At 34.3% G+C, this 17,487-nt stretch overlaps 2 protein-coding genes across 3 annotated transcripts; one reads left to right on the forward strand and one right to left on the reverse strand.

The window, feature by feature from the left end:
- Positions 1–508: 508 nt before the first annotated feature.
- Bma-sec-24.2 (Uncharacterized protein) lies at positions 509–10,445 on the reverse strand (the record flags this gene model as incomplete). Its single annotated transcript, XM_043074039.1, has 25 exons — positions 509–623; positions 965–1,068; positions 1,211–1,381; positions 1,605–1,739; positions 2,110–2,294; positions 2,550–2,660; positions 2,840–3,013; positions 3,092–3,250; positions 3,545–3,668; positions 3,766–3,867; positions 3,983–4,084; positions 4,164–4,219; positions 4,595–4,756; positions 4,969–5,035; positions 5,148–5,257; positions 5,366–5,492; positions 5,740–5,842; positions 6,220–6,350; positions 6,806–7,288; positions 7,541–7,626; positions 7,771–7,832; positions 8,146–8,284; positions 9,402–9,471; positions 9,931–10,109; positions 10,415–10,445. 25 exons carry the CDS (start codon positions 10,443–10,445, stop codon positions 509–511), a joined length of 3,288 nt encoding a protein of 1,095 aa, XP_042929973.1.
- Bma-ccr-4 (Uncharacterized protein) lies at positions 10,392–17,090 on the forward strand (the record flags this gene model as incomplete). Of its 2 annotated transcripts, none has more annotated exons than XM_043074040.1 (13): positions 10,392–10,410; positions 13,186–13,419; positions 13,587–13,662; positions 13,822–14,003; positions 14,072–14,167; positions 14,427–14,495; positions 14,695–14,852; positions 15,001–15,155; positions 15,421–15,572; positions 15,936–16,084; positions 16,189–16,267; positions 16,420–16,597; positions 16,832–17,090. In XM_043074040.1, the coding sequence occupies 13 exons, from the start codon at positions 10,392–10,394 to the stop codon at positions 17,088–17,090; spliced, it is 1,806 nt and encodes a 601-aa protein (XP_042929974.1). The 2 variants fall into 2 exon arrangements, with proteins under 2 accessions (XP_042929974.1, XP_042929975.1); XM_043074041.1 differs by lacking the exon at positions 10,392–10,410 and adding an exon at positions 12,499–12,529.
- Between the last annotated feature and the right edge of the window lie 397 nt (positions 17,091–17,487).

Consider the following 17,487-nt stretch of genomic DNA (forward strand, 5'->3'; position numbering starts at 1 on the left):
GATAAAAACTACCTACAGGAACCAAAGCGCGAAAAATGACCGGTAGTTTGACAAAACTCAGAAACTAAGCTTTTCACAAAACTGCAGTCTAATAACAAACAGGAATAAGACTAGGACTCAGAGCAGAATTTAGTAATGCCAAAACTAAGTAAAGACTTCCCTTACTATACAATCGTCAATCAAAACCTAAAAATTTCGATGGCGAAATAAAGCCCAGAAAAATACAGAAAATTGTGGACATTCCCATAATATATATTCACTTCAATCATTCTGTTAGTGAGAGCTTAATAATTCGCAATTTTAGGTAGGTTACTTCAGTATTTTCCCTAAATTATAAATAAACATTTTAGCATTCAAATATGGAAAAATTAGTTCAAATTTAGCAACAAATACAACAAAGTCAATGAATGATTATATTTCAAAAATAATGCGTAACAACTATCCAATCTGATCCTGGAGGAGCAACAAAAATCAATCAAAAACATGCATGATTACTTGACAATTTTGACTACTTCTGCATTTCTTGTCGAATATGATTTAAGAATTCGACATAGCTGTGGGATGATTCTGTACGATCATCAATCAGACGCCCGGAGAATAAACTGCGTACGGGGCTATCCTCTCTGGAAATGTTCTCAAAATGAAATTCACTCCATTCAACGTAATAATAACGAATTAGTCAAACTCTTTTTCTTTTTTTTCTTGGCAAGTGGGAAGCCTAACTTCTCAGTCTAATGCAGACATATTTTAGAATTTTTAAGAAGTGTTCCCTATCACCAAATTTCAAAATCTGCTAAAACTAATTTGCAAATAAACATTAACTTAGAATTGTCTTGAAGAAAAATCTGAAAAAAAAAATGGAAAAATTTAAATAAAAAAAGCCAATAAATCTCCTAAAGAAGACAAAATGAATAAAGCAAAAAGAAAAACAGAAAGAATTTTTTAGCAAAAATTCAAACATTACCGTATTAGTATCACAGGAGCGAACACAGACCGATAAATAGAAAGTTTACGAAGAAAATTGTGTACCCTATTACTAAATGGGTTGTCAAGAGCTTCAAACGGACCCTGTAACAAAGAAAATGTTTATAAGTATCCTGATGCAATTCTAAGAAAGCAATATTAGTTCTAGAAAAGATGAAAAAAGGACCAAAAAACGAAAAAAATTGTCGTTACAACTTTTTAAAAACATAATACTAAATAAACTTGCTTCATCATCAATTCTTTCGAACGTATTAACACCAAATAAACGCTTTATAATGCTTGCTTCAACATTTGATGAAATATATACATAAACATATGAGCCTGTATCCAGTAAATATACACCATTTCGATTAATATGTTCGAAAGAGAGATGTAACCTTGGTGGATCAGTTTCATTCTATAAAAAATAAAAAAATCGTAAAGATAACATAAATCTTAGTACTAGAATTTACCTTGATATCACTGATTATTTCAAAGCAGTTCATACAGGAGCTTTTTGAAGCTCAACTTAGAAGTTCATAACGAAATTAAAGAAGTTTCTAGACTAAATCTGGAAAAACAATTCCATAATCAGCATAGTTTTAACTAAAAAAAGTAACTAAATTTAAACAAAAAGACACTTCAACAAAATGATTGAGTTCATATAAAGCAGGATACAGCTCTAAATCGATCACTTCTAATGAAGCACTGCGAAATAGAAGAAGAGCAGCCACACGGCTGTCTAATCTAATAGACTGTCCTGCTATGAATGCTCGCTGAAAAAAGAAATACTGTAGAAAACAAATGCTGTGCCAACATACCAAATTTAGGAATACTGCAAAATATTTTTAAATATCAAATTAACGGAAAGATACTAAAGTCACAAGATGAATTGGAATAACAATCCAAAAGACTAACATACGCTGCATAACCAAAGTTACCATTACTGATCACCAGTACCGCAACTAATGATATTTTACATATTTCAACTAATTATATTATATCATATGGTAGCAAACCTTCCGGTAAGAAAGTAAACAAAAGCAGGCTATATGGAAATCTTAAAGCAGAGGGTAAGGATAATTGTTACAAAAGCACTCGGTTATGGTCAATTTCATATGAATATTTGGTTGTAAAACAACTAACATGTTTAAGCATGCCTAACACATAGAGTGGTAACAAACGTATCGAAGTAACTGGTGATAACATACAACTGGTACGATCCATACGCGAAACAGCAGAGTTGTAAGCACCAAATACATCAACAACAGTATTCACCATTGCTTCACGAGAATCTGTCAAACTTGCACCCATAAAGGTGCGTTCGACCGCTTAACATATTAAAACAGATATATGTGATGAACATACAGTTCCAGTAATCCACCATCTTGTAAGCAGGATCAATAATTGCCTAACATCTGTTCGCATTTTAAAAATAGTGTCATATAATACATTTCAAATGAAAGTTGTAATGTACATATCACATGCTTCTTCATTATCGCTAGGTTTAAGGCAAAACGATTAGCAACGATACATCTGTAATGTGGTTGCGGGTAATTTATTATTCAGTAATTTAAAATCATTACCCATTTTCGAAAGAAGAGATATTGCACATTTTACATCAAACTGACTGAAAATAGTGGACAGATCCTTCGTTACCGGTAAACAAAGCGTATGAATTCGTATTCGTCTGTCGCCTAAAAAATACGCAGAGAATTAAAGAGAAATGGAGAAATTAGTGAATCATTATAGATAGTGATTCAGTAATTTCAATGTTATAACTGACCAGCTGCACAAGCAATCCGACGTCACATCAAAAATGTTATGATTCTATGAATAAAAATAAACACTTTACAAATACTTAAATATAATTCACCTCGACTTGATGTGTACAGAACAGCAGCTTGGAAGCATGCCGTATTAATACCAATAAGGTTCTCTTCCATCTGTACTTGTACAGCAATTGCAGAATCCGGATTTACATTGGCCATAGCCAAAAGATCTGTTGAGCGTACAAAAAAATTCCCGTAGAATGTATGCAATGACAAGCCTACAAATACTTTAAAAAATTATAAAAAAATTAAGAAAACAAAAAAAAAAAAAGCAACAAATGTCTGAAAAAAGAAACCTTTTGTACACCGAATCCTTAACACCGCTTCAAAACCAATTTTTCGAACCAAATATCGATTTAGCTGCTTTTGGAATCTTTTGACTTGTATCGGTGCATGATTTATATGATAATTTGGGAAGTGAAAGACACATCCCGTGCTAAATTTTGACATATCAGCTGAAAATACAACCAGCGAATACCAACGGAAAAGAGAACTGAACGAAAAAAACTACAATTTTAATAAAAATAACATCTTTCAAAAATCAGTAAATAAAACTATGCTTTTCCTAGTACTAGTCTTCCCATAAATGTTTGTTCGACTCTCTGGACATAGAGCATATTACAGATAGGATATCATTTGAAAGTAATATAGCTTGGAACTAAAACGACAATGTGTAATCAAGGAATTAAGGGATAGCTTATGCAGTTTCATTATATATTATGCAGAAAAAACTGTAGCATAAAACTTGCCTAAAGTTGACAAATCAGAGTATCGGTTATTCATTAAAAATAAATCAACAGCAATTTGATGACCAGTGCATTCAAGCGCTAAACGCTTATAATAGTCATTCGTAGGACACAAATTTGGTACTTCCTGTAATGAATCCATAAATACGGGTAGGATATTATCTGAAAAAAAAAAAATGTCCAAACTACAAGAAATTAATGGCTGCATAATCAAAGAAACCAACAGAAACTGCTTGTTGATTTGGATTCTCTCGACTTCTGAGTGCCCCTGGTCCCAAATCAGGAATTATTGTTAAGAATACGGTGATCCTTCCACCAATATCGGCCTAAACAGTTGAGTATGAACAGGAGAATCGTGAAAGCAGTGCAGTGGTAAGTACAATATCCCATGCATGCTTAAGAATCAAAGTTCAGGAATTTGAAAAGTGAATATGAACTAACAATAAGTTCACGTGCAGCAGTTAATGCCGCACCCAAGCAGCATGAAGTTGAGGAATTTGATTCAAAGAGAGTAGGTAAACTTTGTATAAACGAACGTATCACCTGCAAAAAACCACAAGTTTAAGTTGCAGCTGTTACTCGGATGATATAAAAGTTTAACACCAGAAATATGGAAACTCACATCAATGTTTTTGCGGAGATTTACTAATAATCCACAATTGACTGGAAGGAAAATATCTAAAACACAACATTTGAAGGTACAAGGCAGCCAGTATAGTTTGAACCGATCAGAAAATCGAGAAACAAAACTATATATTTGAAGCTGGTGAACAAAATTCTTTTACATCATTAGTAGCATTCACTGAAACAGTTGATGTCTGACGCAATATTCTCGTTTATAGAGAAAAGCGGACACCCAGCATTATCCAGAAACGTTACTACTTGTAGTAATTCATGTCTTAGGTGGTAATGTATAATTTTGTGTATATGCTGACCATGGCTTCAGAAAAACGATTAATGAAGCAATGAGAAGCAATGCATTAAGAAATAAAAATTAAAGTGAAGCCTAAGCCTTCAACAAATCTGCAATTTTTTTTTTTTCAAAAATTTCACCACTATATTCTTCAACTATGAGCTGCTGCGGACGTGATTTTCCTTGAAACTGAAAGAAGTGAACAGCTGAATCTGCACCGATAAAACCAAGCATAGTATGTTCGTTGCCAGGTAGCTGTTCCAAAGCAATCAAAAGCTGTTCAACGAAAGTATAAAGATAACCTGAATGACACATATTTTACCACAATCTCTCACAAATCTTTTGGTAAAATACCAATAGTTTGACGATTTAGTTATCCACAACTAGTACTAACTTGCTTCACTTTACTGAAGTTTATTTTACAATTCTAGATTAAAAAAAAAAAAAAAAAAAAAAAAGAAAAACAGAATTCTCAGTTTACTTTTGAGAGATTAAAAGTATAGAAACGATTAACCTGTTTCAATAGCATCTTGACTGATATCCATTACAAACACATAAACTGCCGGCTGCGGCGGACGTAACTGTAATAAAAAACAAGAATGAATAACTGAAATTTTTGAGAAAAAGTACATATAATCAGCATAAAAGTGCTTCAATTTACAACCGCATCTGACTGACAAAACTTCGCATTACCATATATTCAGAGGGAGCAATAAATTCGATGGTTGCGTTCTTAATTTCTGGACGATGTGTTGGTTCACCAAATGACTTTGTAGCAGGGTCCCAATTAAAATCATCCGGTACTAAAATCATTTCAATTGCTTTCATAAGGGAAATAAACTGCATTGGAAAAATTCAAAGCCTATATTAACTAACAAAAGTTTGATAAGTTCACAGAACATTAAACTCACAGTCGTTAACGCGATAGCAAATATTACACTTCCAGTGGCGAGAATCTGGCAAGTAAATATAAGGATTAATATAAGTACGACAATAGCGACATCGTAGAATGGATGATGTTTGGATAATGTTCAGATTCTACAAATTCAAAATAATTTTAGACACTGTTCCTCATATTAAGGATTCTTTACATTAATATTTTTTCATCGATAGTAATTTTAATATACAGCCGAGTCCATTTTTCACTTTTCTCTAATTTAAAATTTGCAGGGAAATCCTCACTACTGCTAACATCTTACCTTTTTTCAGCTGCAGATAGCCATCTTTAATTCAATCCCTTAATTAAATAAACTCTTCTAATGATAATGGAAAGAGGAAATCAAACCTTTATATCTTTAAATGGTTGCAAAGTGAGTCCAAATGGTAAACGCGATTTTTTCAGTAGTTCTTGGGTCTGAGGTACCGAGCTTAGTGTGCAACGAAATATACTGAAATCCATGTTTAAAAAAATTATGACTAGCGCATCTCCCTATTTAAAATTCGTTTTGAAGTTTTGAAGATGTTTTCAGGGCTTAAAAGCCATGAGATCTTCAATGAATATAGAAAAAAAATAAATTAACTAAGAGGACTGAAGGGCAGGACATTGCAACGTTTCGACCAAATAAATAATAATAAACTGGTGTGTCAAGTCACAAAAAAATTTCGTGTTCTAAGACATCAAAATATCGATAGTTTAAATAAAAATAATACTTCTAATACAATGGTTTAATAATCTTATTTACTTCCTGATGAAATTATTGTACAGAGTATCAAAGCTATTATATATGAAAAGAAACTTCACTTCCATATTTCAGAAAAATTTAACCTAGGACTGCATCGAGCATCAGGATTGCAAACAGTTGGTGGAAGAGCAATCTCTTCATCATCGGTCCCATATTTCAATAAATCCCTTTCCTGCATTAAATCGACATATCTGGTCGACTGCATCCCATAATTCTATAACTCGTCCAGAAATAAATGTGGGTAAAACAAACCATCAGTTTCCATTAAACCTTATAAGAACTGTTATTATGACCCTAATTAAATCAGGAAACTTCCAGTGACACGGTAAAACTGCTGACAACTAATACCAATGCGATAGCATAACTCGTGCATAATGGATTTACGATTACATCTAGGACATCAGCAATTCGCATGCATCGTTTTCGCACGACATTAATAAATAAGATCTTGCACTGCCTCCGCATACCAACAAATAAATTTAGTCATGTTATACCGATCTCCGTAGGTGATAATATTCAACCCTTTGTGTGAGTAAATTCACACATTTATGCCAGAAAAAAGAAGTCGAAAAAAGGTCTTGCTTACAATATATTTCGAGATTTTAGTGCAAAACGCAAAAGTTTCCAGTATAAAAGACCATAAGAAAAAAAATTCTCATAAGGAATTACCATTCGAGCAAATTCTTGTTGCAAATTGCCCATTCCACCGGGATAATTCCCATTCATCTGATAATGATCGTTTGACAGTTGCGACTGTGAATGTTTATTAAGAACTGGGAAGCTGTGATGCAAACCAATTTCATTCTTTGTATTATTCCTATACGCAACGCTAGTAAGAGGCTGCATAGAAGTTGGAGGTAGATAATACCCACAACTAACAACTGAATCTGACTTGTTATCTTGGTCAGTCAGAGAGGAATACGACTGTGGAGGAACTACTGATATCGGAGTAGCATCAACTGGAAAAACTGTGGACGAAAATGGTACTGCTGAAAAATTAGAAAGCAGCTGAGGCTGGAAAGTGGTATCATTTTGTCCACTTGAATTATTCTGAACACTGTTCATCCGATGATGCGTCATACTGCATGATGGTGGATAATTGTAAGTTAATGCTGCTGCACTCGAATCATGAAGTGACGACTGCACGTTATCCTAAATAAAGTAATAATTTTAAATTTAAATTTGAGTACAGATGAAAACAAAACTCAATAAAAAAAAATTAAAACACAAGCTTTGATAGCTTATATCTTATAAAGGCCGGAAAGAAAGCCAAATCCAACTATATTTCAAAATTACCTATTTAAATAACATGAGACATTATAATAATTCATATTCCTATACAAAAAAAAAAAAAAGAATAATAACAAATCACTATGAGACAAAAAATCAGCAAAATTTACGGACACTGATTGGAAATGAATTCGGATGCTGCTGCAAGTATGACAACACATTTACATTACTGCCAACTGCAACACTATCAAAAAAGTAACCTAAAAATACGGATTTCTAAGTGAACATAAATTTCTAAGAAAACACATGACGTGACATCAAAGTTCCGAGCAAATCTAACAATTGTAAATCATTTGCATATCAAACAAAACCCTTATATCTGCAAACAAGAATGAAAACGAAACCTTGACCGGATATAAGGTCGTTCGCCGGTAGCATTTTTGTCGTCCACGATGAATTTTGAATGCTGAAATAGAGAAATCCTTGATTAAATATTAATAAAAGAAAATAAATGCATCACTACGGTTTAAACAGAATAGGGAAGTAAATAGGCAAGTGATAAAGAATGCAAATAAATTACATTGGCCAGCTGAGTGAACCAAATAATTTTATTAAAGGATAGCATTCCCAACATAGTCAAGGTATGGAATATGCCACAGTAAGCACGTAAGAAAATATTTCAAGATATCGAAGTTGTGGTCACAACCAAAAAGCTGTGGTCAGTATGATCAAAATACTTTCCAGAAAAAATATTTTTTTTAATTGATTAAACAGTTAACCTCTGATTATTGAGAGCTGTTACCGAAGCATTTGCGTCGGCGTGGTGTTCCCACAGTTCTTGATTATTTGTTCCATAATCAACAAAATTTAGCGGATTCTCCGCCATCTGTTCCCGGAAAACCGTGAGACCGTAAGCAGCTGAATAGAAGCAGATTAAAACCTAGCAATTTGCCAAATTAATTACTCAACTAATACTTCTGTACTGCATTTAGTTCCACTTATTTCGTAGATGTAGTTCGGGTTAGCAAAGCTCTATTCTCTAAAAATATAAGTTGGTATTTTTCGTTATTCACCTAGCACACAGTTCAACCCTTCACAACTTCTGAGCACACTGTCATCTCAAACTTCAAAAAAGCGCCACCAACACTGCACACCCCTTTTCGCTTGCGTGTATAAAAAGGAAGCATTAGATCGCGCTATGAAAATTCGTGTCTCTCTGTACCGAGAGATTAACCCAGTCTAACCCACAACTTAACCCACCAAGTGTTAGATCGTGAATGTAATTCAGTTCCAATTCAACTAATGACTATAACAGTTGGAATTCATCGCATTTAATTTTCAGTTTTCAGCAAAAAAACTCCCAATATTGTATAATAACCATTTTAAGACAGTGAAACATGGATATCCCTAACACATCGAACTAATGTACATAATTCTTCAAACAGCACCATAGTATAATTTTTAATAGCCATAACTGTATTCAACCAAATAAAATGCTGGATTTAAATAACTAGATCCTTTAACTGAAGAAAGTTTCAAGTACGAACGGAACCAATTTTCTACTGCAAACAATGCAGACGGGGATGGAGGAATATGAGCTAATTCCGGTGTATTTATGGCACTCCCTATCAGCAATTTCCACGTTTTGGAATTCCAATAAACCCCAGTTAGTGAACATTGCGTAACTTCCCAGCATTATTCATTTCCAAAATCATCTCCCACTACTCTCACGCAATGCCTCACTTTTGTAGCTTTAATAATGGTTACGTTGAAAATTATTGTTAGAGGTGGCAACCAGCCTAAGACTATATAGCCATCGAACAATCATTGGCAGTAAAGAGAATTTCTGTTTTACGATCGGAGAAATATGAAAAATCGCCAGACAATAAATCCTTCCATGTTAATCTGTACAAATAAGCCGATAATTAGTGGAATTATAAATACACAAAAGAAATTCAAAAAAAGGAGATAGTGTCTTCATGTGAATAAAGTTTTAATTGGAGTATTCGAAACATTGCCTTTATCTAAAACAAACCATGCATGTGGTATGCTAGATGGTGATCAGTATTTGTACCACTTGAGCGAAGTCTTATTTGTGATGATACCTGAAACTCTAAAAGTGAAAAGCTGACCTTACAATTCTTATAAAACCACCTTACAAGTCCCTTTACGTTCCGTTTACTTTTATCTGCCACGTATAAACTACCCTTTAATGTTTGTACAGTGAATCTTCGTAAAAGGACAAGGAAGAATAGACAGCACACCAACAGTCTCTCCGACAAGCACCCCTTGTCGCAATTCACCACCACGAAGTACAACACCACAACAAGCAAATATCTATGCCGCTACTCCCCTGTAGTTTACACGGCCGGAACACCGTCACTTCTTTCACTGATTTTTTATTTGGTCTACAATGCTTTTCTTGGTATTTGGCGACTGGACGGCACTATTTACTAGGGGTCATCGATGGATGAGGGTCCCGCGAATTGGTGGTGCTGCGGCGTGGTTGGCCGTGCGTTAGTCGTGCATTAATAACTTTGTATAAATTTTTGCTAGCATCTTACACTTTGAGATGCAGGAGTTGACTGTTGCAAACCCAAGTAGCTTGCTGTGGGGTTCGGAGGGTCCTTTTTCTCTGGAAAAACTCCCTTTTGTATCAGATTAGCATGGGAATAATACTGTTGGATAATTCCATAAATGCAATCGTATTTTTCTCGCTTGCCGGATCGTGGTGGTAATATTACTAAACTAATTTATTTTAATAGCTTATTGTCATTATTTCTAACACTATCGATTTCTTTCTGACCAAGTTGGTGTATTCCGTTCGACATATGTTATTCAATCAAATTCTGCTAAAGAAGATTTTCGAAATAACCGACGGTTGTAGTTCGTTTACAGGCGTAAAGTTCTAGACGGACAAGCTTTCAGTTTATCAGCGAAGGAACGAGAGCCAAAAAAGGACGGCTAGAACCATAGGTTTGGAGACGTCCAGACGTGGGTACTACGTAATATTAATGTGTATTGGATGACAACCAGTAGTTCAAGTACGTTTCCCTCTTTCTGTTCCTTTTCCAACCATAAAGATTGAAATTTTCGTGAAATGTATTTTCTTACAGTGATGTTTAATTTTGAGGATTATGAGAACTTCCTGAAGTCGTTATTTTCTTCGATGTCGCCAGGAATGTGCATTCGTTTTTACGCTTTATAGGATTTTATCGGATCCTTGTACATATGGTACAACTCTGCATGACCTCTCGAAAAGGCCTGCTGTGGCAGCTAAACAGTTTAGGATGTCTTGGACATAGTCGTACATAACTTTTTGAAGACCGTTCATTCCACTAATTTCTCCACCTATTCATTTCTGTCCTGGTTAGCACACAACAGAACTGTCTTCACACCTTGACTAAGATTTTAGGATATCTCTACTGTACAAACTTAACTGTTTCCGTAATAAAATCATGAAATTCTTAAATATAGGTATGATAGGTGATGTCCATATGCCAATTCGTGGCAAGATTTTTTTTTGTTAAACTTTTTCAATCTTTAATACATTATTTCTTGAAAGCTATAATTTTTCCTCTTTCTTGAAACTGCTTTTTTATGCATGCTTATCGTTTTTCACGGTGCTGTTCACCAACTGGGTTCTCAAAAATTCCTATTTTCTGCGAAGTCTAAAAAAGCTTGAAAATATACTTCGACTTTTTTCATGGGTAACCGTTAATCTTGCACACAGTTTGCAGCCATCAGTTTAAATGCTTGATGTTATTGTGTAAGTGCCAAATATAGTTGAGAAATTTGAACAACAGGTCGAAGATTAGATCTTCTATAATAGATATTTCTACATGAGTGCTAATCATGAGAATTAGATATCAACGCATGTGATGTTCAGTTATATCGCGAGAGGATATAATCGCACACCATCGAGCAGACTTATGTGTTGGATTCACCACGTAGTTGGCATGAAACAGTAAAAACGTATATGTGCACCGAACAATTTTTAGGATTGCCGTAAATTCCTCTGCCTAGTAACTTCCTTGTTGTTTAGTGAAATCCGAACTAAAAAGTTGTTGAATGTCATTTTTTCATTAAAACTGTTATTTCCTTCAGAACATTATAATCCGGAATTCGATTTAGTTTTTGAAATAGTATAAGGTTATTTGTGCTAAACTTCCCATATTAAGTTTTCGAAGAAATTACAAAACTAATGTTTAGATCTTGAGTATAAGGAGTATGTCTTTAATGCTTATCTTGTCATTTTGTGCTATTTTCTACTTATGCCACTAACCTTTGTTTGAATTAAACTCCTGCTTTGTGGTATATTTTGTAACGGACGTTAAGTAACTGAATACTAAACATGATTGTTTCTCTTAAGATAGTCATGAGAATACTAACTCAGGTTACTGTAGGTTTAGGTAGTAGTCTAGTTTTTCATCTCAATTTCATAATACAGTTTATTTTCTAGGATTTTAATATATATTGTATAATCAGTTTTATTATTATTATTTATATGTATTATATGTACCTAAAATATTCAATTTTAAGATTTTAAGCTTCAGTGTTGCTATGCAGTAATGCTTTCTGCTGTGAAATGTGCTTGGGGAAATAGTACTGAATGTGATTAATTTTAATGCCTTCCACTTTTAGAGATAACAGGATGTTAAAACTTTAAACCGATTAACCATTCTTACCTGTTTGAAATTATAGGATTGTTGTATTCATGTTGTTTTAGTTATTTCTCAAATTAAAAAAAAAAAGAGTGCTTTTGTCAGAAAATTTTTTTGACGCTTTAATATTCGTCAAATTTGAGACACAAAAGCTTTTATCCACAAAATGGGTATAAGAAAGGAAGGAGCTGAAAAGTGTGGAGGATTCTAGATGTGATCTAAATAAAAACTGTTTAAAATCTGCTTCTCTAGAATTTGCTAGTAACTTGTAAGAAATCACTTTAGAACTGTTAAGAACGTATAAAAGCAAATGATATGCAATATTTTGTTTAATGGTTTCAAAAAATTGAAATTTTTTAGGTGGACTGAGGAGCTAAATAAATCATTTTCATCAGACTAGCAACTGAGGGAGTAGTCGGTGCACCGCTTGCTGTGTTACAAACCTATTAAAGCTGAAGTTTTGTTATCATGTACAGGCGACAAATGCTGTTCTTTCCCAGTACGTTCTTTTTTCTGGATAAAAACTCATGAATATGAACAAAATTTAATATTTTCAATCATGATTGCTTGCTCCTGCATGAATACCTTGTGGTTGTTTTGAAGTGCTACGATCAGCTTGTTTGCTGCCGGAATAATAATGCTGCTCTAAATTTATTGCCTGTGCCGCACTGTTCAGTTGTTTTTCTACGGCGTTTCGAAATAGTGGCACACTCAGTGTATTTGCATGGCAGTGATAGACCTGCTGAAAAAGGCTTGCTATCACATCTTACATTAAATTGACATGTTGGTTTGAGTGTCATTTGTTCGAATTACTCTGTTGTAGCCAGTTACACAAGCACTGTTCTTTTTGGCCTTTTCCTTAATCTTCGCATACTTGTTTTGCTGTGGCTTGATGCCTTCCTGTTATTGCCGTACATGTGCTACACTGGGTGGTTTTTATAGCTAGAGATTAAAATAAGTGAAAAGCAGTTTATGGCAGCAAACATGTTGAAGTGTTAGTACAACGTTGTACTAAATTTTGTTTTGTAAATAAACTTTATGACTTAGCAAGTTTCTGTTCTGTCTGTTGTCTAATGTATGTTTTTAAATTTGGAAACTCAGATTCAGCTATTCATGAAGTTAATCACAGGTTCCCAAAATTGAATGGAATTTCAGAGCACGACCTGTCATATGTGCCGGGTGCACATCATCATGAATTTGCACTGCCAAATGGTGATACGCTTGGACATGAAAGATGTGCCACCTCAGCTGGCTTACCGTTAACAAAGTCGGAAAGTACGGACGGTAGGAAGAAGCTACCGAATGGTATGTTGAGGGTGCATCGTATAATGACTGAGGAAGAACTTGCACAGGGTAAAGAACCGCGTTGGACGGAGCTGGAGATACGTGGTTTGTTTTTCTTGGACCCCAATAGATATAATAGAAAACGGCATGAATTTAGCTGAGAAATCAGTTTTAAGTTAAGCAAGAGGAACTGTTAGAACATTTAAAAGTTCGTGGTGGTCTCTTTTCTAGTTTTTCATTTAAATCCGTCAGTCATTTTAGTTATTTTTCAGGTCGCAATCTAAGTCCATTTTTGTGGGAAATGAGATGCCTTACCGCCCTTTTCTTGTATAGAAACCATCTGACAAGGTGATGTTTGCTGTTATTATTTTTTGCTTATTTTTTATCTGAGCAACAACGAAAATAGATGGCACGTGGACAGAAATACTGAAGCTTTGATGATTAATAATGCTAGAAATAAGTCCTATGTTGTTCACTTTAAGTCAGCAAATCTTTATGTTCTTTCAGAATTCCTTGCGAAATTTCGAAGTTGGAGAACTTAACGGTGCTGGATTTGTCAGAAAATAAATTACGTAGTCTGCCAGCCGAGCTGGGCGATATGATCTCTTTATGTCACCTATACCTCAATGGCAATCAAATAAGGGTCCTGCCTTATGAGTTGGGCAAGCTGTTTCGTTTACAAACCCTAGGTTAGTAGTCTTATAACCTAATTGTTCATAACTCAGATGCAGCGAATGTTTACATTTTTGCTTTTCAGATCTTCGATCAAATCCTCTTTCTCCCGAAATTAATAAAATTTATTATGAAGCTGGACCTCAGAAACTGCTTCGATTTTTGTTAGATCATTTGGCAAGTATGTTTTTCATAATTTTGTACTTCATCACAGTAAATGAAACGCTTGTTTTAATATTGTGGCCCGATGAACTTTTGCTTTAATTAATATTTATGTCTAATTTTCTCTGCTGATTAATATTACTATAACTGTATTCTGTGTAGTTACATGACTATGAAAATTTGCTTGTTGTATTTGTGTTTTCGCAGTATTTTGGTTCATTCATTATAAACTTTCTAGGCGATTAACTTTTCCTCGAAAACCTTGATTGATGTTTTAGTAAATACGACAATACCTCCGGATCGCCAATGGATAATGATAAGGCACGCAGATCCCGAAAGACCGATCGGTATCGAACGTGTTAAACTAATTCAGTAAAACACGATTTCTGATCTCTGGACACTTTTACCACTTGACAGCTTTTTGTTTTATTTGATATGTCCTTTACATTTCCGTCGAAATTTTGTTGCTACTCCGAAAATCTTACTCTCACTGGAATATGTTTCAAAATTTTAATAATAATTACTTATATCCATCGTTATCTTCAGCAACGTTCACTGTTCTTTGTTATAACGTTCTATGTGATAAATATGCCACGAACAGTCTCTACTCATATTGTCCATCCTGGGCTCTCAATTGGGAATATCGAAAAGCAGCTATTTTAAAGGAAATCCGACATTACGAAGCTGATATTATTACCTTGCAAGTATGTTTTTGTTTGTTCCTCTCATTCGTATAATCATATCAAATCAATTTTGTGTTGAAAATATTTTCGTCCTTCGTCCTGGTTTTGTATTGAACTTTTCCCATGATTCTTCATTCTGGAAATTCTAGTAAATTTGTTTTTACTATAGGAAGTAGAAACTGAACAGTTCCGTTGCCTTTTTCAACCTGAGTTAGAACAAATCGGATATGCGGGCATTTTTTCACCAAAATCACGGGCGAAAACGATGGGTGAGGAAGAGCGAAAATTTGTTGATGGTTGTGCGATTTTTTGGAAGTATGACAAGTGTGTTGGATTGTATTTTCTTCAGTTCGACTGACTGAGTTTCAAATTCACTTATAATTTTCATAGTTTTCGTTGTAGTTATCAGCACTTTAGCATAAATCATGAAGGGAATATGGACGAAGCTTATATTGATTATCTTTTGCATAAATCTTATTCTTTTTACAGTATTTTTTCTTAGCACGATTTAGCTTCTAACTGCCGCTTCTCCTGTTTGTGATTTAAAATTCCACTCAGAAATTTGGTTGTTGGAAAAGTATATTTGCAGATTTGAGCTAGAAAAAGAACATCTCATTGAGTTTACTCAAGTAGCTATCAAGAAAGCTCCAACAAGTGAGAAAATCTTGAATCGTGTTATGCCAAAAGATAATATTGCTCTTTGTGCTGTTTTCAAAATCAGGGAAAATGTCTACGCCAATCGTTCGTTTAATTATTTATTCTTGGTATACAGAGTATAAACAGTTACTGATGCGATGTGATTGTTTATCGATCACAGCTTTCTTAATTTTAAATTTATTTCCACAAATAACGCTCATTAATCTTCAATTGCACACATTCTCTGGTTCAAAATAACAAAATGCAGGTGACTACTGGGAAGTGAAAGCTTTGAACAACTCTCTGTGAGGTTCATGATGACACTTTCATGTAAAAATAATTTTAAAATCTTTTATTTCATTTCTCCATATAAAAACCAATAGATGTCGTCTTTCCGAATTTTTGATTTTCTGTAAACTGTTTTTCCGGCAGTAAAAAGTGGTGGCTTATTGTTTTAAGAACCTGCAGGACAAATGACTATGGCTCCAAGCGACAATGTGGTTGGAAATCCACTTGTTGTAAGTACCGCACATATTCACTGGGATCCAGAATTTTGCGATGTAAAGCTGATTCAGTCAATGATGTTGGTGCAGGAGATAAATACTTTGCTAGATGAAGTGTGTTTTTTTTTTTTTTTTTTCTGAGGATACTGAGTTCAAAATTTAGTTGTGAAAATGACATTTGCCGTTCTCCGAGAAAAATGTCATTTTCTATCTTTTAGATATCGGAAAGATATCGTATAACACCTCACCAGATACCAGTTCTGATTTGTGGCGATCTCAATTCACTTCCTGAATCAGGTTTCATCATACTTCATTGCTATATTCTAATGATTAATAGTTAATGTTTTATCTCTAGCACATGTCAACAGTATTTTTTCTTAACATATAAGTTTCTTGATAAAGTTATTGAACTTCTCTCTTTTTTCGAAAACTTCACAGCAGTTTCTTAGGTGTTGTGGAATTTCTATCGAAGGGAGCAATTTCAAGGGAGCATCCAGATCTCAAGGAATTCCGTCAGGATCCTTGTATTACACGTTTTAGTGCATCCGATGATCCCACGGTTTATACGCACGGACTCAGACTTGACTGTGCTGTGGACCCTAACTCAATGCCATTTACAAATTACACGTTGGTTTTAAATTTGAAAATATGTAGTATACAAAAACCATGATTCTTTTAAAAATAATTTTTTTTAATTTAAAAACAATCCTAGCCAATAAAGAAAATAAATCGGGTAAATTATTTGTTAAGAAAATCAAATTTCATGCCTGTGTTTTGAGTCATTTTTGCGTCTTTTCCACCATTGCTGCTTATTGTTATCCAAAGTAAAAATTTCGGAACATGAGTGAACTTAAATTTCAGGCTTGAATTTAAAGGTGTTATCGACTACATCTTCTCAACGCCGCAATCATTAGCCCGTTTGGGAGTGTTGGGGCCGCTGAGTATGGAGTGGGTGCTGGCAAATAAAATAATCGGCTTTCCACATGCTCATGTGCCCTCAGACCACGTACCAATAATGGCCCAATTTGCAATTATTCCAACGAGCCATCAGCGTACCCAGCCTGTTGTCCATCACTATGGTAACAGTCATTCTAATTCATTTGGTGCTGTTGGTCGATAAAAATTCACGAATTTCCGTATTAAATTTGCACAGTCTCAGGAAATAGTTTCGTTGTTTGTCAGGTCATCAAGATTGTATTTATTTCAGTCGTGTCATTTTCCTCCGTTATTTCTATATTCTGATTAAATCAGAACTCTAATACTTGGGATTAGATTAACCTGAGGTATGGTACTTTGTTTTGTACAATATTTAACTCTTGAAGTAAAAATCGAGCTTGGGCTCTAAAATATAAATGTGGTTTCATTGAAACTGACTTGTTCGAAGGAAATAGTGATGTATTTCTGGCTGGAGATTTATGAAAGTTAAAAGGTTGCTGTAACTCAAAGAAATGGCATGTATTCCTATTTGGTTCGTACTAGTGTTAGTCAACAATAGCTATGTTTCACTGAGCTACTGA

Source organism: Brugia malayi (genome assembly GCF_000002995.4).
Source record: "Brugia malayi strain FR3 genome assembly, contig: Bm_v4_ChrX_scaffold_001, whole genome shotgun sequence".
NCBI classification, from domain to species: Eukaryota; Metazoa; Nematoda; class Chromadorea; order Rhabditida; family Onchocercidae; genus Brugia; species Brugia malayi.